Source organism: Mytilus californianus, unplaced genomic scaffold (genome assembly GCF_021869535.1).
Source record: "Mytilus californianus isolate M0D057914Y unplaced genomic scaffold, xbMytCali1.0.p SCAF_6, whole genome shotgun sequence".
In the NCBI taxonomy this organism is placed as follows: Eukaryota; Metazoa; Mollusca; class Bivalvia; order Mytilida; family Mytilidae; genus Mytilus; species Mytilus californianus.
The window spans coordinates 115,528,474-115,550,159 of record NW_026262712.1 but is presented as its reverse complement, the minus strand read 5'-3'; the positions used below and the strand labels follow the sequence as shown (position 1 = coordinate 115,550,159).

The window sequence follows — 21,686 nt, the reverse complement described above, 5'->3', positions numbered from 1 at the left end:
GTCTTAGTTAACATTCGCTTACCTTACAAATATATTGACTGGTTACATCTTGTCGCCCTTCACTGATAGTGACTTTGGTTGACCTCTGGTCACCCTACATAGTTTCTGACTTACTCTGCTAACCCTACACATATGTTGATATTAATTACCTCATGTCATTCTGTAACTTGTAAACCTTTATTACCTCTTTGCAATTTAAACGGTTATAGACTTAAATAATATGGCACCTATTGTTTATATAATATTGACTGCGGCTACTTCTGGTCACCCTACCCAAATATTGTGATCTTCTGTGCTAAACAAGATTGCACTTCTGTTTTCGAAGAATTCCAAAATTTAAAAGAAACTTAATTGATGTCATTTGTTTCAGGTATTATTATTTGTATTACTTTGATTGTTAAAAATGATTATTTATTTAAAGCATTTTTGGAAACAATATGGGATTCATGGAAAGGAAATGCTGACGAAAAGTTTGGTACGGTGTATGGGAATGTTCTTTACGTATCGGATTAAATGAGCTTAAAAATTGAGGAGGAGTTGAATGATCAGGTAACAGTACTAATGGTTTAATTTATGTAATAAAGGTTAAACGTTTTCAAAGATCTTGAACTCTCCTCTGAAACTACTGAACCAATTCCAACCAAACGTAAGCTTAATCATCCTTAGGGTATCTAAAATAAAATTAAATCTGACATTGGTGAAAAGGTTCATTAGGTAAAGCATTTTCAGACAAATAAAACTACCCATTGTTTGGTTGATGCCACTAAATTGCTAATTTTTGTGACCCCTTAAAGAGTTACTGGCCTGTAAGTAATTGTGTTTTCTTTTATGCCAAGAAATATAGTCACTATGGCTTAATAGCATATTGGTTTAAAATGCATTGTTTTGCCATTGAAGAAAATATGACAGATACCAAAAAAAATTAAATACCAATTTGACAATGTAAGCACTACTTTATTTCCATTGAAAAGCAGAAATAATCATTGATGAAAGATTTAACAACAAAAAAAATGCAGGTAAGTCATTCAGGTTTTTGGAGGTCTTTTGATTTTATTTAGTTCTATAAAATGTACAAGGATTTTTTTAAATAATCTGTCTTAAACTGATAACATAATCATGGTACTTTATGTTATGTGTTATCTTGATCAAACTTGTATGTCTTCACCTTTGTGATATTTAGTTTTGTTGATGGTTTCCTTTGTATCATACTGATTGAAAAGATCTGACCTTATCATTTTCTTTTTTTTTTCAGATAATTAATCTTTATTGTAGTGTACTGCAAAAACGGACGGATCAGTGTGTACAGGTAAACGAATTAAAAGTATTTATTTAATAACCGTTTTATCATATTTCAGTGCATTTATTTTAGAGTTGACTGATTTTTTCATCGGCTACTTTAAAGCATGCTTATTTTTTTGTAACTTCCAGGATCAATTCATTTAATTTCGCTTTTTCTACATGATCCATTCCTCCATTAAGGGTATCTGAATTATCATTCTAAACTTGTTTTATGCATTTTTTATTCATTTCCAATTTCACCAAAGTAAACTGTGTATTGTAAAAGTTACTTTCGCACCCACCACCCTTTTTGCAGAGAATGAAATATTTGTTCCACTAAATCATCTTTTATTTTTTCCCTTTTATATAATTTAAGGTCTTTCTACCTTTCGGTTGAAAGACTTTTAGCTTTACTTAAGGATTATAATTATTATCATTATTTTGATATTATTATTTATATTTTGTTCGCCTTTTTTAATTTGAGCTATTATTTTTAACAGATGTAGCTTTGACTTTGTTTTATATGATATCGTACAGCTTATGAGCTTTCGCCATTGCCCTAACGAAGACTTTTTACTCTCATTAATAGAGTTACCTCCCCAATCTCGATTTTGCGTGTAGATACATCTACTGCGATATTTTATTAGTTTACTCAATTACTCGTTACACCCTTATGATGTCATATATTATTTAACCGAAGCTATCTGGATATTCCTTATAAGAGTTATATCCCATTTGGAATTGTCGTTAAGGAAATATATGCACAACTCATTAACTATGAGAAAAATGAATTTACTTTTATTCCTCGTATTTTTGATGGGTAATTTCATACTGACTTTGAAGAAGTATTGAACCAGGCAAGAAAAACCTTATATAATTTCACGTTCCGATGTAATAGAAACAGTTAAATAAATCCAATGTTCTTGTCACACAATTTGTTTTATACATATTTCCGTTTTCCAGAAAGTGTCCCGTGCAGATTATCTGATTCTGACCTCAATTTTTGAAGGGATGAAAAGCGTAACTTGGTTTAAAAAGGTATAATACTATATAATCATCTGTTATAAACTCTTTTTATATAAGTGCTTTTGATTTACACATAGATTACTCTTTTTACAGCTAAAAGCGGGATATTACCAATTCGCCTTTCACGTTTTAACAAAATAATAAGACATTCTAACATATTGATGATATATGTAAATTATCAAATGATAAATAATAAAACAATATGCTAAATATTGTATTGTGTATGGTATTATATTGCTGTTTATAAAATGTATTTAATGTTTCATCGGTCTTTTTTTTATCAGTTTGCAAGTTAATAATAACATTTTACAATACTTTTTTAGGACGATATACAACAGTATGACACTGTCATTGGGTGCATTAATGACGGGAAGTGTCATTGGGTTGCTGTGGTAGGTTTATTTGCTCAATTAATGTTATTAATTACACTATTCAGGCATTTTTCCATGAGGTTATAAGTTAATAGAAAAATGAGTTGCAAGAACAGCATTTCAGACATTTCGTTGAGTTTTTAGTCATGTTAGTTGTTCTTCTATAACTTAATTCAACTTACTTGACTTAATATATATATTTTCTCATACATTTTTCCAACTGATTTTGCACTCATTTATATGAAAGCATTTATACTGCATGGAAATGATAGTTAGAAAAGAAATATCAGATATAAAATATTGGCTTCTTCGTATAGAATATTATCAAATATTTGCTTCTGAACATTGAGCAACAACCAGTAATTAAGCAAAATATTTATTTTTTTATAAATGTTAATGTAAACAGATTTAAGTATGTGAAATTAAAAAGAGAGAATAATTTTTGTTTCAGGTTATGGATGTCCAACACCATATTGTGACAATTATGGACCCGCTCAAAATATCAAAGAAATTGAGAACATATGAAAAGAATTTCAAGTAAGATTGAAACTGTAGTTACATGACAGTCGTTTATTGCTTTAATGCATGTGATTTGTTTCAAAGTAAATTTTTATTTCTGTGTTTGATATATATACTTAAAAAAAAGTTTATAATTCTGAAATTTTCAGAAGTGAGTCACAAGTTATAAGGACAAATCTAGAGAAATATAATTTGTTAATCTAAAATTAAAATTACTTCTGGTTGATACTGGAATTGAACTATAATTGTATTATTGATTGCACAGCTTTGTAAATTGAATATAGCAGTAAGAACTGAAGACCAGTTATTTTTTTCCAAACGTTGTTGATATCAACTTTAAAACAGCTGCAATTATTTTTTTTCCTACATTAGAAAGGTTGGTCAAATGAACGGTTTTCTATGGAATGTGCAATATCTCCTTAAGTATCATACATCTAGCTAGACATGTAAGTTCTATGATACAGTCCGGGGTAAGGCAATGGCTGGCATTATGGCTATAGCCAGCTTGACTTTTTAATATATATCAATTTTAAGTAACACATTTTTCTTTTCATATTATATTATGTAGCTACTTCACTAAAAGCAGAGATCTTGGTACATGGACAATCTGTACAGCAGTTGGGTATCCTCTGCAAAATGATTTTAGCTCATGTGGTGTTTATTGTTTGAAGGTACATAAAACATTGGGCTTTGCATGTATGAATTGAGAGTTAATAAATGAAAGTTCAATTGAAGCTTGAATCTTAAATCAATGATATATATATACTAATAAAGATCACAATTTTGCACGTAAAAGACACCCTTGTTGATTTTGAAAAAAAGGCAGAATCGTACAAACAAGATGAACAAAATATTGTTGTAAGTTGTAAACAACTTGTTTCCCAAACCTGTTTATTTAAATATGTGTAAACAATAACTTGGAATATATATCATGTAAACTATTTCAGTAAAATCCGCAAAGCACAAAGGTTGTGTGAAATTTAACCAAATCTATGATTTGCATAAATTACTTTAAATGTAATGGAAAGAAAAACAAATAAATATGTGGTACTTTTAATTTACCTTTTGTAAAAAAAACATTTTTATATCATTATTAGGCCTACATGAATCATTTCAGTAATTTAAACATTCAGTTTTGAACAGGCCATAGAAAATTTACAAAACAATGTGTACATTTAAGAATTATTTTTTTAGTTCCTCGACCGATACCTAAGTAAGACAGATACATCTTTGGAATTAAACGTCCAAGCTGAAAGATTCACAATTGGCAGTGAAATTGTTCAAGCTGTGCGTAAGTAACCAATAGAATAAAAGCATTTACTAATAGTACCGTATGTTATGTAAATACTTAATATCTTCTTGCTAGACAATAAGTGAATCTAATAAAAAGGGAATATGAATTTTAACATGTTCAATAATGTGTTTGAAATCCTTTTCTTTGATGTTTATCTCAATTCATTGATGATTTGTTTTTAATTTTATCTATTGTTTCTGACCAAATTTCTTTACGCTATAAATGATGTATTTATGTTTCTTTAATGTATTATTCATTATTGATATGTTATACTTAAAAATGTAGTTTGGAAATAATAGCTTAATAATTCCGGTTGTTTTCTGTAATAATTTCTCTCTTTTTTCTACAGCTCAAACTGTACTTTTTTTTATGATATTCCATGTCTTATATATGTATGATAATGTGTTGTTGTCAAATATTACGATCTTATTAATGGAAATATAAACATGGAAAGTAGATGTTTAAAAATCAACTAGTTTTTGTAGGTCTAATTAAGTTAGCCGATATATTTATGCGATTGTCTTCTTCATATAAACTGCCGCTGTCATCAATGAGCATCACCATCATAATTACCATCTACGGGAAGGAACGTAAAAAATAACATCAACCAAGTGTAAACATTTTCAATTTTATGACTTATTATCAGCTGCTGCAATTTGTGATTTGGAGCAGAAAAATGTTGTTCCTAATTCATGTTAACATCTATTTCTATTTTACTATAGAAACAAAAGGTGCTGTTATGACATGCTTCTTGTGTGCTAAAGAACCAACTAACATGGTAAATATACATTTATAGATCGTTGATGTTCAACTTAACAGGGTGCTTTATTATTTTTATTGCTTATTTAAATACGTTTTATGGTTAAAATTGATAATTTTTTAACAGAACCTTGTGATATTGTAGGTTAGAATATAAATGTTTTTTTTTTTATATCAATTTGATGAACTTTCACTAATATTAACATTTTTCGCAATAACTACATTAATTCATAGAATTTGAACATGTCTATTAAATATTGCAGAGAGCATGTTCATGCTGTAAAAGGAATTTCCACAAAAAGTGTATGACTCCAGGACTATGCAGTCTGTGCTCAATTTTTCCACCTGGTGAGTGCAATAGAAAATTCTACCATTTCTAATTTTTTTTTAAAGTAATTCAATGAAATAGAATTTAATTTGCAAGGACAAAATGCGATATAACAAAATTGTAGAATGATCATTGTTCTTCCATTTGTTCAATAATTCTATAAGTTGCGTTTAATTTCATAACAGAAGTCGACTTATTAATTTTTGTAGATATATTCATGTTGATATTTCTTCATTTTTTATAGATTGCACTAAATGAACTTATTCTAAGATATCTTTGAAATCCAAAGATTTGTTGTTCTCACATTCAGACTCACATGGTAAAGGCAGACGTTTAATGTTCCCCCTCATGACTTAGTTGATTAATACAGAATGACGCTGGCATAGGTACCGTTTGCTTAGTGCACACTACTTTTTAAGTCTTCTTTAAATATTGTCTTTTCAAATGATTTTGTTATATAACTTGTCAGTTTCTTGTTTGCATTGTATAAGCTGTTGGATTTTATTTATTTTTTTGTTTCTTATATACAGATGTATGGTAATGTATAAAATACTGTGAACTTTTAGTTTGGTGTGCTTTATCCTAAATCTGTACGCTTCAAATATAATCAATGTGTAGTCAATATGCCACTACTATTACATATTATAGTTCTCACTTAATGTTCTGCTTGACACAATAATTACAATTTCCTTATTTATTATCTCTGCTGTGAAGTCATGTATCTTTATCACAACTTCATTTCTATCCTGTATCAATTTTACATTACATTATAATCAATGATAGATAAACATAAATGCATGCAGAAAAAATAATAAAGCATGCTTCTGAATTAATTCCTATGAATATATATAATTCACACAGTTTTCGCTAGAAGTAAGTTCACGTTAAGCTATTAATTTTTTTATGTTTCACCCACACTTATTTAAAAGCACTAAATGGTTCGTGTTGTTCAAGGTAATCTATACTTGACAGAGAGGTTACCCTTTTTTTATATTGCAATTTAATAATTTGAGTATATATTTTTACTCTGAATTGTACTGACTTTAAAAATATTAACCTTTAGTTTCTTTTCATGGATTTTGTTTATTCTTTTTTTTAGAAAAAGTTAGACATTCAAAGAGAGGAAAAAAAGAACAACAACAGGTTTGATATCTATAATTGGTTCATCAAGACTACAGATGATTGTTGCATAACATTTTAAATGTTTATTCATTGAAAACACTTTACCATCGAATTTTCTTCCTGATCATCTAAAAAAAATGAACGAACTTGCAAAAATTGTCAAGAACATTCACAATTAAAAATCGGGTCAATTTATGCTTGTTCTCACTTGATACTTCTGAATAAATCAATTGATTTCCTTATACAATTATTATATTTTTATCTTCTTTTTTCAGAAGTCCATACAAATTTTAGATGAGAATGGTATGTATGCATTTAATTTGTTGATTAAATCAATTAATATGATGGATAATACCTTATGCAGATTTCAGATTTTGTTAACTCTGATCAACTAATGCAAATATTGAATTTGGTTACCTCTGGTTATCTTATGCAAAAAAGTATTGTATTACCTCTGGTCAACCTATGCAATTATTGGATTTGATTACCTCTGTTAGTTTATGCAAATAGCGGCTTTTGTTACATCTGGTCAACTTATGCTAAAATAGTATTCGGTTAACTCTGGTTACCTTCTGCAAATATTTGAATTGTTACCACTGGTCACCTTCCGCATATAGGATTTGGTTACATCTGGTCATCTTACGCATATATAGGATTTGGTTACCTCTGTGTACCTTATGCAGATAATTGATTTGGTAACCTCTTGTCACCTAATGAAGATAACGGATTTGGTTACTTCAGGTCAACTTATGTAAATATTGGAATACGTTCATCTAGTCACCTATGCTGATATTGGATTTGGTTACCTCTGGTCACCATATGTATTTATTGGATTTGCTAGCTCTTGTCACATAATGTAAATATTAGGTTTTGTTACCTCTGCTCACCTTACCGCGATATTGCATCTGAATACTTGTGGTCACCTTGAGAGTGGTTTGTATGCAATTAATTTATTGTATTAAACCTTTAATATGATAGATATGTACACAAAGTTCATATAATGCTGCAACTAATATTCTTTTTGAACTTAAAACTTGCAATCGTTTCTGGTAATGGCCACTTAGGCTTAGTTGAACAAATAATTTTTTGTTTCTTGATTACCTTACACAAATATTTAATTTTGATTACATGTGGTCATTTTTACCAGAAATTAGATCTGTTAACCTCTGTTTGCCTTACTACAACGGGGTTACTTCTGGTCACCTTATTCATATATTGGATTTGGTGACCTCTAGTCACCTTATGTTCATAACGGGTTTGGTTACCTCTGGTCACCTTATTCATATATTAGATTTGGTTATCTCTGGTCACCTTATGGAAATACTGGATTTGGTTACCTCTGGTCACCTAATGCAGATTTCAGATTTGGTGACCTCTGGTCACCTTATGTTAATATTGGATTCGGTTACCTCTGGTCACCATATGCATATTTTAGATTTGGTTATCTCTGGTAATTAACATTTACATACAACTAGTTGATGTTTTTCATTTCATTTGTAGAAAGTTTTAGACAATCAAAGAAAGACAAAAAAGAAGAAGAACAGGTTTGATATACATTATGGATTCAACAAGAATATAGAATATTATTACATTAAGTTTAATATACCGATAAACTTTACACATTGATCATTATCTTTCATGATCATCTACAAACAAATTTAAGAAAAATCATTGATCTTTCAAACATTGCCAAAAACACTGACAGTTGATAATTAAATAAAAATAATACTGATCCTCATTAGATATTTTTGGATAAATAAAATTGAATTTACTAATACAATTATCATATGCTTATCTTCTTTTTTCAGGAGTCCTCAGAAAATGTAGATCAGAGTGGTATGTATGCATTTAATTTATTGTATCAAACTTTAAATATGATGGAAACATACACTATGTTTATATAATGCTGCAACTATTATTCTTTTTGAACTTACAACTTGCAATCGTTTCTGGTAAAATGGCCACTTAGGCTCGATTGAATTAATAATTTTTTTTGTTTCTTGATGACCTTACACAAATATTTAAGTTGATATCATGTGGTCATCTTAGCCAGAAATGGGATTTGTTAACTTCTGTTGGCCTTAATATGCTAGAATGGGGTAACTTCTAGTCACCTTATTCATATATTGGATTTGGTTACCTCTGGTCACCTTATGTTAATATTGGATTTGGTGACCTCTGGTCACCTTATGTAGTTTTCAGATTTGGTTATCTCTGGTAAATAACATTTGCATACAACTAGTTGATGTTTTTCATATCTTTGTAGAAAATTTGAGACAATCAAAGAAAGACAAAAAAGAAGAAGAACAGGTTTGATATACATTATGGATTCAACAAGAATATAGAATATTATTACATTAAGTTTAATATATTGATAAAACTTTACACAATGATCATTATCTTTCATGCTCATCTACAAACAAATTTAAGAAAAATCATTGATCTTTAAAACATTGCCAAGAACACTGACAGTTGATAATTAAATAAAATAAAACTGATCCTCATAAGACACTTTTGGATAAATAAAATTGAATTTACTAATACAATTATCATATGTTTATCTTCTTTTTTCAGAAGTCCTCAGAAAATGTAGATGAGAGTGGTATGTATGCATTTAATTTATTGTATCAAACCTTTAATATGATGAAAACATACACTATATTTATATAATGCTGCAACTATTATTCTTTTTGAACTTGAAACTTGCAATCGTTTCTGGTAAAATGGCCACTTAGGCTCGATTGAACTAATCATTTTTTTTGTTTCTTGATTACCTTACACAAATATTTAAGTTGATATCATGTGGTTATCTTAGCCAGAAATGGGATTTGTTAACTTCTGTTGGCCTTAATATGCTAGAATGGGGTAACTTCTAGTCACCTTATTCATATATTGGATTTGGTCACCTCTGGTCATCTTATGGAAATATTGGATTTGGTGACCTCTGGTCGCCTTATGTTAATATTGGATTTGGTTACCTCTGGTCACCTTATACAGTTTTCAGATTTGGTTATCTCTGGTAAATAACATTTGCATACAACTAGTTGATGTTTTTCATATCATTTGTAGAAAATTTGAGACAATCAAAGAAAGACAAAAAAGAAGAAGAACAGGTTTGATATACATTATGAATTCAACAAGAATATAGAATATTATTACATTAAGTTTAATGTACCGATAAAACTTTACACAATGATCATTATCTTTCATGATCATCTACAAACAAATTTAAGAAAAATCATTGATCTTTCAAACATTGCCAAGAGCACGGACAGTTGATAATTCAATAAAATAAAACTGATCCTCATAAGATACTTATGGATAAATAAAATTGAATTTACTAATACAATTATCATATACTTATCTTCTTTTTTCAGAAGTCCTCAGAAAATGTAGATGAGAGTGGTATGTATGCATTTAATTCATTGTATCAAACTTTTAATATGATGGAAACATACACTATATTTATATAATGCTGCAACTATTATTCTTTTTGAACTTGAAACTTGCAATCGTTTCTGGTAAAATGGCCACTTAGGCTCGATTGAACTAATCATTTTTTTTGTTTCTTGATTACCTTACACAAATATTTAAGTTGATATCATGTGGTCATCTTAGCCAGAAATGGGATTTGTTAACTTCTGTTGGCCTTTATATGCTAGAATGGGGTAACTTCTAGTCACCTTATTCATATATTGGATTTGGTTACCTCTGGTCATCTTATGGAAATATAGGATTTGGTGACCTCTGGTCACCTTATGTTAATATTGGATTTGGTTACCTCTGGTCACCTTATGTAGTTTTCAGATTTGGTTATCTCTGGTAAATAACATTTGCATACAACTAGTTGATGTTTTTCATATCATTTGTAGAAAATTTGAGACAATCAAAGAAAGACAAAAAAGAAGAAGAACAGGTTTGATATACATTATGGATTCAACAAGAATATAGAATATTATTACATTAAGTTTAATGTACCGATAAAACTTTACACAATGATCATTATCTTTCATGATCATCTACAAACAAATTGAAGAAAAATCATTGATCTTTCAAACATTGCCAAGAGCACGGACAGTTGATAATTCAATAAAATAAAACTGATCCTCATAAGATACTTTTGGATAAATAAAATTGAATTTACTAATACAATTATCATATACTTATCTTCTTTTTTCAGAAGTCCTCAGAAAATGTAGATGAGAGTGGTATGTATGCATTTAATTCATTGTATCAAACTTTTAATATGATGGAAACATACACTATATTTATATAATGCTGCAACTATTATTCTTTTTGAACTTGAAACTTGCAATCGTTTCTGGTAAAATGGCCACTTAGGCTCGATTGAACTAATCATTTTTTTTGTTTCTTGATTACCTTACACAAATATTTAAGTTGATATCATGTGGTCATCTTAGCCAGAAATGGGATTTGTTAACTTCTGTTGGCCTTAATATGCTAGAATGGGGTAACTTCTAGTCACCTTATTCATATATTGGATTTGGTTACCTCTGGTCATCTTATGGAAATATAGGATTTGGTGACCTCTGGTCACCTTATGTTAATATTGGATTTGGTTACCTCTGGTCACCTTATGTAGTTTTCAGATTTGGTTATCTCTGGTAAATAATATTTGCATACAACTAGTTGATGTTTTTCATATCATTTGTAGAAAATTTGAGACAATCAAAGAAAGACAAAAAAGAAGAAGAACAGGTTTGATATACATTATGGATTCAACAATAATATAGAATATTATTACATTAAGTTTAATGTACCGATAAAACTTTACACAATGATCATTATCTTTCATGATCATCTACAAACAAATTTAAGAAAAATCATTGATCTTTCAAACATTGCCAAGAGCACGGACAGTTGATAATTCAATAAAATAAAACTGATCCTCATAAGATACTTTTGGATAAATAAAATTGAATTTACTAATACAATTATCATATACTTATCTTCTTTTTTCAGAAGTCCTCAGAAAATGTAGATGAGAGTGGTATGTATGCATTTAATTCATTGTATCAAACTTTTAATATGATGGAAACATACACTATATTTATATAATGCTGCAACTATTATTCTTTTTGAACTTGAAACTTGCAATCGTTTCTGGTAAAATGGCCACTTAGGCTCGATTGAACTAATCATTTTTTTTGTTTCTTGATTACCTTACACAAATATTTAAGTTGATATCATGTGGTCATCTTAGCCAGAAATGGGATTTGTTAACTTCTGTTGGCCTTAATATGCTAGAATGGGGTAACTTCTAGTCACCTTATTCATATATTGGATTTGGTTACCTCTGGTCATCTTATGGAAATATAGGATTTGGTGACCTCTGGTCACCTTATGTTAATATTGGATTTGGTTACCTCTGGTCACCTTATGTAGTTTTCAGATTTGGTTATCTCTGGTAAATAACATTTGCATACAACTAGTTGATGTTTTTCATATCATTTGTAGAAAATTTGAGACAATCAAAGAAAGACAAAAAAGAAGAAGAACAGGTTTGATATACATTATGGATTCAACAAGAATATATAATATTATTACATTAAGTTTAATGTACCGATAAAACTTTACACAATGATCATTATCTTTCATGATCATCTACAAACAAATTGAAGAAAAATCATTGATCTTTCAAACATTGCCAAGAGCACGGACAGTTGATAATTCAATAAAATAAAACTGATCCTCATAAGATACTTTTGGATAAATAAAATTGAATTTACTAATACAATTATCATATACTTATCTTCTTTTTTCAGAAATCCTCAGAAAATGTAGATGAGAGTGGTATGTATGCATTTAATTCATTGTATCAAACTTTTAATATGATGGAAACATACACTATATTTATATAATGCTGCAACTATTATTCTTTTTGAACTTGAAACTTGCAATCGTTTCTGGTAAAATGGCCACTTAGGCTCGATTGAACTAATCATTTTTTTTGTTTCTTGATTACCTTACACAAATATTTAAGTTGATATCATGTGGTCATCTTAGCCAGAAATGGGATTTGTTAACTTCTGTTGGCCTTAATATGCTAGAATGGGGTAACTTCTAGTCACCTTATTCATATATTGGATTTGGTTACCTCTGGTCATCTTATGGAAATATAGGATTTGGTGACCTCTGGTCACCTTATGTTAATATTGGATTTGGTTACCTCTGGTCACCTTATGTAGTTTTCAGATTTGGTTATCTCTGGTAAATAATATTTGCATACAACTAGTTGATGTTTTTCATATCATTTGTAGAAAATTTGAGACAATCAAAGAAAGACAAAAAAGAAGAAGAACAGGTTTGATATACATTATGGATTCAACAATAATATAGAATATTATTACATTAAGTTTAATGTACCGATAAAACTTTACACAATGATCATTATCTTTCATGATCATCTACAAACAAATTTAAGAAAAATCATTGATCTTTCAAACATTGCCAAGAGCACGGACAGTTGATAATTCAATAAAATAAAACTGATCCTCATAAGATACTTTTGGATAAATAAAATTGAATTTACTAATACAATTATCATATACTTATCTTCTTTTTTCAGAAGTCCTCAGAAAATGTAGATGAGAGTGGTATGTATGCATTTAATTCATTGTATCAAACTTTTAATATGATGGAAACATACACTATATTTATATAATGCTGCAACTATTATTCTTTTTTAACTTGAAACTTGCAATCGTTTCTGGTAAAATGGCCACTTAGGCTCGATTGAACTAATCATTTTTTTTGTTTCTTGATTACCTTACACAAATATTTAAGTTGATATCATGTGGTCATCTTAGCCAGAAATGGGATTTGTTAACTTCTGTTGGCCTTAATATGCTAGAATGGGGTAACTTATAGTCACCTTATTCATATATTGGATTTGGTTACCTCTGGTCATCTTATGGAAATATAGGATTTGGTGACCTCTGGTCACCTTATGTTAATATTGGATTTGGTTACCTCTGGTCACCTTATGTAGTTTTCAGATTTGGTTATCTCTGGTAAATAACATTTGCATACAACTAGTTGATGTTTTTCATATCATTTGTAGAAAATTTGAGACAATCAAAGAAAGACAAAAAAGAAGAAGAACAGGTTTGATATACATTATGGATTCAACAAGAATATATAATATTATTACATTAAGTTTAATGTACCGATAAAACTTTACACAATGATCATTATCTTTCATGATCATCTACAAACAAATTTAAGAAAAATCATTGATCTTTCAAACATTGCCAAGAGCACGGACAGTTGATAATTCAATAAAATAAAACTGATCCTCATAAGATACTTTTGGATAAATAAAATTGAATTTACTAATACAATTATCATATACTTATCTTCTTTTTTCAGAAGTCCTCAGAAAATGTAGATGAGAGTGGTATGTATGCATTTAATTCATTGTATCAAACTTTTAATATGAAGGAAACATACACTATATTTATATAATGCTGCAACTATTATTCTTTTTGAACTTGAAACTTGCAATCGTTTCTGGTAAAATGGCCACTTAGGCTCGATTGAACTAATCATTTTTTTTTGTTTCTTGATTACCTTACACAAATATTTAAGTTGATTACATGTGGTCATCTTAACCAGTTCGGATTTGTTAACCTCTGTTTGCCTTAATATGCTAGAATGGAATAACTTCTAGTCACCTTATTCATATATTGGATTTGGTGACCTCAGTTCATCTTATGTAAATACTGGATTTGGTGACTTCTGATCACCTAATGTTAATATTAGATTTGGTGACCTCTGGTCACCTTATGTAAATATTGGATTTGGTGACCTCTGGTCACCCTATGTAAATATTGGATTTTGTTACCTTTGGTCATCAAAACATAAGTCATGTTATGTTTTTTATCATTTGTAGGAAACGTAAGACAATCGAAGAGAGGAAAAAAAGAACAAGAAAAGGTTAATATGCATTACTGGTTCAGCAAGGCTATAGAATTGTATTGCATATTACATTTAAAATATTAATAGCACTCAACAGAATGATCATTGTCTATCCTGATCTTTTAAAGAACAAATCTTTGAAAATCATTGACCTTGCAAACATTGCCAAGAGCATTGACAGTTGAAAATTTTGTCAATTTTTACTTATCCTCATAAGATAATTATGGATAAATAAAATTGAATTTACTAATACAAATATCAGATGTTTATCTTCTTTTTTTTAGAAGTCCTCAGAAAATGTAGATGAAAGTGGTATGTATGCATTTAATTTATTGTATCAAACCTTTAATATGATGAAAACATACACTATGTTTATATAATGCTGCAACTATTATTCTTTTTGAACTTAAAACTTGTTATCGATAGCTGTAAAATGGCTTCTTCGGTTTGATTGAAATTAATTATTTTTGGTATATTTAATTGGCTGCATATGGTCAACTTTCCCAGATATGGTATTTGAGTACCCTAAGCAACCTTAAAATGATATAGAATTGTGTTAACACTGATCACCTGAAGCAGATACTGTATTTAGTTATCTTTGGTCACTTTCTGTTGTTATTGGAATTCTCTTGACAGTTGACACCTTTTGCAGATTTCGGATTTTGTTATTCACTGGTCATTAAATTTTACAAAAATTGGTCATATGTAGTCTTAGATGTATGATCGTTTGAATTATTTTACATTTCTTATTTCCGGGCCTTTAATAACTGACTATGCGGTATGGACGTTGCTCATTGTTGAAGGCCGTACAGTGACTTATACTTGTTAATTTCTGTGTCATTTGGTTTGTTGTGAACAGTTGTCTCATTGGCAATAATACCACAATTTCTTTTTTAAATGTTGAGTTTTTTTTATCATTTGTAGAAAATGTGAGAAATTTGAAGAGGGTGAAAAAAGAAGAACAGGTTTGTATATATCATTGGTTCAAAATATAGAATACTATAACATTATATTTACTATCTAAGTAACACTGAACAGAAAAAATGTACATTATCTTCCATGATCATTTAGAAATAAATCTTAAAAATAATTGAATTTGCTTGCGTTGTCAAGATCCGATAATGAAGTCAATTTATACGTATCTTCATTAGATCCTTTGGATAAATCAGTTGATTTCCTATACGATTATTTAATATTTAACTTCTTTTTTCAGAAGTCAACAGAAAATGAAGATGAAAGTGGTTTGTATTTATTTTATCATTTTTTTTAGTATGATGGATAGGTTCATTACGTCTATATGATACTGAAACTAAATTTCTATTTAAACTTACAACTTGTTATCGATAGCTTTAAAATCGCTACTTAGGTTTGATTGAAAAATTTCTTTTTCTCTTTGGATTAACTTAGAAAAATATTTAATTAGCTATAAGTGATCAATTTTATCATATATGGTATCAGATTATCTCTAGTGATCTTAACATGATATGGAATCGGATTACCATTGGTCATCTAATGCAGATACTAGATTTAGTAACCTCTTGTCACCTTATGCAGATATTGGATTTGGGGACCTCTGGTCACCTTATGCAGATATTGGATTTTAGGACCTCTGGTCACTTTATGCAAATATTGGATTTGGGGACCTCTGGTCACCTTATGAAGATATTGGATTTGGATAAATCTGGTCACCTCATGCAGATATTGGATTTTGGGACCTCTGTTCACCTTATGCAGATATTGGATTAGAGTTCCTGGTCACCTTATGCAGATATTGGATTTGAGGACCTCTGGTCTTCTTATGCAGATTTCCGCTTTGGGGACCTCTGGTGACTCTATGAAGAAATTTGATTTGTTATATATCTGTTCACCTTATGCAGATATATGATTTGGGGACCTTTGGTCACCTTATGCAGATATTGGATTTGGGAACCTCTGGTCACCTTATGCAGATATTGGATTTGAGGACCTCTGGTTACCTTATGCAGATTTCAGATTTAATTAACTCTGGTCATCAAAACATAAGTCATGTTATTTTTTGTTATTATTTGTAGGAAATGTAAGACAATCGAAGAGAAGGAAAAAAGAACAAGAACAGGTTTGATATGCATTACTGGTTCAGCAAGACTATAGAATTGTATTGCATATTACATTTAAAATATTAATGATCTCAACAGAATGAACATTGTCTATCCTGATCTTTTAAAAAACAAATCTTAGAAAATGCTTGAACTTGCAAACGTTGACAAGAGCATTTAAAGTTGATTATTAAGTCAATGTATACTTACCCTCATTATATTATTTTGGATAAATCAATTTATTTCCTAATGTAATCATTATATATTTTATCTTCTTTTTCAGTCACTAGAAAATGTAGATAAAAGAGGTATGTATGCATTAAATTTGTTAAATATAATTCTTATTTATGATGGATAAGCGCCTTGTGTCTATATAATACTGCAACTATTATTCTATTGAAACTTTAAACTTGTTACGAATTTTGTGAAATGGCATTTAAGGTTTAATTAAAAAAAACATTTTTCTTTTGGGATAACCTTATAAAAATTTAAATTGGCTACATGTTGTCAACTTTACAAGATATGGTATATGGTAACCTCTGGTCATCTGAACAACATATAGAATTTGGTTACCTCTGGTCACCTTACGACGATATTGAATGTGTTTACTTACCTATGGTCACCTTACGACGATATTGGATTTGTTTACCTCCGTTCATTTCATGCATATATTGGAAATCTCTGGCCACCTTATGTATTATTCGAATTTGGTTATTTCTTGTCATCAATATTTACCTACAACTGGTCATGTTGTGTTTTTTTTATCATTTTAGAACATGCTAGAAAATCAAAGAGAGGGAAAAAAGAAGAAAAACAGGTTTGATATACATCATGGGTTCAACAAGAATATAGAAAAGTATTATATATTACTTTTAATATTTTATTACAATTAACAGAATGAACTTTGTCTACCATGATCATCTATAAAACAAACGTTAGAGAATGATTTAATTTGCAAACGTTGCCAAGAGCATGTTCAGTTGATAATTGATACTTATCCTCTGTAGATATTTTTGATAAATCAATTGATTTCCTTATACGATTATTGTACTTGTTATCTTTTTTTTCAGAAGTCACTAGAATATGTAGATGAAAGAGGTATGTACGCATTTAATTTGTGATATATAATCATTATATATGATGCATAAGTACATGAAGTTTTTATAATACTGAAATTATCATTCTATTCTAACACAAAACTGGTTATCATTTTTTGTTAAAACGGCTACTTAGGTTTGATTGAAAAGTAAATTCAATATTCTTTTAGAATTTCCTTACAAAATTCTTAATTTTGGATACATGTGGTCATCTTCCCAAGATATGGTATCTGGTAATTACTGGTCACTTTTAAAAGATATAATAGGGTTTTGTTACTGTTGGTCACCTGATTTAAAAATAATTTTTGGTTACCTAAGTTTATGCAGATATTGTAATTATCTGGTCATCTTCTGCATATTTCGGATTTGGCTTCCTCTGGTCACCTTATGCAGATAATTGATTTGGTTACATCTGGTCATCTTATTCATACATGGGATTTGGTTACCTCTGGTCACCTTCTGTAGATTTCAGATTTTGTCACCTCTGATCACCTTATGTTGATATGAAATATGGTAACCTCTGGACACACTTACGCAAATAAAATTTGTTTTATTTAGTCTTTTATAACAGAAAATGAAACAATTAATGTTAATATAAATTGCAAAAAAATATCAACATTTACATTTGAATGGTTCATGGTTTTATTTCTTTTCATTAGTAGATAATGTTAGACAACCGAAGATCCAGAAAAAAGATGAAGATCAGGTTAGATATACATTCTTGGTTCAGGGAGAATATGTTATATTGTTATATTAATTTCAATATATTAATAACCATTAAAAAATGTACATTGTCTTTCAGAGTCGTCTAAAAAACAAATCTTAGAAAACAATTAAAATTTCTTACTTTGTCAAGAGGATTTTTACAATTGATTATGTAGACAATTTATACTTATCATTATTAGATAATTTTTGATAAATCAATTGATTTCCTAATACAATCATTATAATTTTTATCTTCTATTTTTAGAAGTCAACAGAAAATGTAGATGAGAGTGGTATATATGCATTTAATCATGATGGATAAGTTCATTAAGTTTTATGATACTGAAACTATCATTCTTTTTTAACTTTAAACTTGTTATTGATATTTGTAAAAATGCTACTTAGGTTTGATTGAAAAGTAATTTCATTTTCCTGTTGAGATTACTTTACAAAAATATTGAATTGGTTACATGTGGTCAACTTAACAAGATATTGCCAATTTCATCAAAATTGAATGGGCAAGATGTGGCGCCATAGTTAAATTTATGAATATTGAAAAAGGTGACAAAAAAGTAGGGAAATTGACCAAAATGAATTATTTTCCTATTTTAGAATGATATATTTTTAAATATGAAGCATATAATAGTTTTTGTTATACTTTATATAAAGAAAACAATTGAAGTTTTTAATATACTTCTTCACAGGGCAGGCTTTGGAGTTGACTGGCTCAACCCCCAACCTAATTTTATTTAGGAGATATTGGGGTAGAAAAATGTCACTTTGTTTCTAAAAATGGTATCATAATGATCAAGACATTGATATTATGTAGTTATTTTGTACACAAAAAAATGCAACCACCAGGAATTAATTACCGAAGATAACTAGGATTACATTTTATGATTAAAGTAATTGTGTTTTGATTGGTTTCTTATCAATTATCCTGAATAATACTCTTATCTCAACAGGTACAAGTGAGACGACGGATTGGAATGAGATTACTTCTTTTGAGGAGTTTAGGATTGCAAGTATGTACATTATATTTTTTTGATCATTTGCATACCATGATCACCAACAATCTATATTTCACCTCAACAATCATTATATTTAGCACTTCATGGATTTGGATATGAATCATTACTTGTTTTATTATTGTCTTTCCAATTACTTTTTATGAATAACAAAGCTAAATGTCCTGTGTGATGACTGTACCTTCACATTTTCAGGAATGGCTTTTATCTGTTTAGTAACAACCTATACATATACTAGTTTGATATTTACTTGGTAATTTTATACATTTAGAAGCTCCCTGTATCATTTATTTTTACATTGTGCCTTAAATAATTCAAGTCATTGATTTCTTTTAATAGGCTAACAAAAACACAATTTTAAGTTTCTCATTAATCTTATCATAAGGGTTCATGATTATTTTCCAATTTATTTTAAAAAGACATTAGACCTGTGAGAAGTAGACTACAGTCAATGAAAACAAACAAAACGGAGAAAAGAATGATTTATATGGTGAAGGGAGATGAAATCACGGCCAGAGTCCAGGGACCAGACAGAATGTCAGTTCACCAGATAGGTGATTACTTGACAATAGGGAAATCAAATACTACTCAACAAAATCGAAAGGAACTTTCAAGACTAGTCAATTTGATTCCAAAACCAACAAACATAGTGCCACCGATCACATCAGCCTGGTCCATGTTAACAAACGGTAAGACTTTAGTGAATACACTTGATTCTCAAAGAAAACAGTTTATGCTGGTTAAAACACATAAATTGATGATCTCGTGTTTTTTTAAGCATTGATTGATTAGAAGGTAAGGAATGGTGAATGGGTCGAAAGGAACAATCAAACTGAAATTTGGAGAACAAACTGACAAAGCTGAGCAAAAAAATTAAAAAAAATGATGGAAAGTCAAAAATGCAATCATTATAATTCAATATAGAAAAAATAAAACTGAGCAACATAAACCCCATAAAAAACTAGGGTGGTCTCAGGTTATCTATATTGGTTAGCAGATCCAGCTTATTATGTGGTGCCCATAATATTGTTCATGCTTGAGTTTATGATCCCTTGGTATATAACTGTATCTTTTGAAATCATATGTCTACTGTGAATCATATACATGTCGCTTTGCCAATCTGTAAGACATTTTTTTAAGTTGTAAGAACTTTCATAACGGTGCTTAATATGTCTTATTACATATATTTATCAGCTTAACTGCAAGAAAAGATCACAACTGTATTTCACTTCATTTTCAGGTGATGTTGACTATCAAGTTCAATCTTTAAACACTTTGACCGAGGCTCTTGTTGACAAAGAAGCAACCAAAAAGGCTGTATGCAAAAAAATGAAAGGGACATCTGCCCAAAAAAAGGGTGACATTGAAAAAACTAAGTAAGTGTTTGAGGAGAATTCAATTGTTCAGATTTTATGAACATTGGATTTATAATGGCTACAAAGGCAATCGTCTTCTTGACATCTTTATTACATACTAAGAGTATGGAATAAAATACACAATAGAAAATGCAAACATCTAGATTAACATGAAATATATAAAACATACATTTTCCAAATACCATGATCATTATGTATTTATCTTCTCAACAATCAATTATAAACTGAGTTCTCATCTATTCAATTGATTGCTTATCTGTTTCAATAATTATTCTAGACTAAATTTGTGACAAAATTCAGATCATAAATTCATAATCAAGTCTATAATGCAATCTATCTTTTTACACTCGAGGTCTATATATAGAAAATGAACAATTGTGTTAAAAGCGAATGGAAATGTGTAGTTATCATTTTAATATACAGTCAAACACAAACATACTATCAGCTGTTTAAAAACAGATTTCGTTTTAATATAACTTTATGGACACAGGGATTATGTCAAAGAAACAACAACCCGACCAAAACGTAAAAAACAACTCAAGGTTTCACATTTCTCTGTGTACTAAATAATAAACTTTTCAAAGCAAAATGACATGGAATCAATCATTTTAAAATTAATAGCATCGTTAGAATACTAACTATAAAATCATATACAATCTACTTCTTACTGGTCATAAACTTGAAACAATCCACACTACATGTTTATCAGAAAGCTAGGTAGAACAATTGACTTATAATTATTGATGTACAAATTACTATTTAATTTG

At 29.3% G+C, this 21,686-nt stretch overlaps 1 protein-coding gene across 1 annotated transcript; it reads left to right on the top strand.

The window, feature by feature from the left end:
- Window positions 1-443: 443 nt before the first annotated feature.
- LOC127706739 (uncharacterized) lies at window positions 444-18,837 on the top strand. The gene is made up of 17 exons (XM_052211398.1): window positions 444-549; window positions 1,253-1,306; window positions 2,242-2,316; window positions 2,628-2,696; window positions 3,127-3,212; window positions 3,763-3,865; window positions 4,389-4,485; window positions 5,211-5,266; window positions 5,511-5,595; window positions 8,198-8,241; window positions 8,506-8,533; window positions 15,563-15,603; window positions 15,852-15,879; window positions 16,690-16,733; window positions 16,997-17,021; window positions 17,487-17,530; window positions 18,781-18,837. Exons 1-17 carry the CDS (start codon window positions 514-516, stop codon window positions 18,835-18,837), a joined length of 972 nt encoding a protein of 323 aa, XP_052067358.1. The 5' UTR covers window positions 444-513.
- Window positions 18,838-21,686: the final 2,849 nt, after the last annotated feature.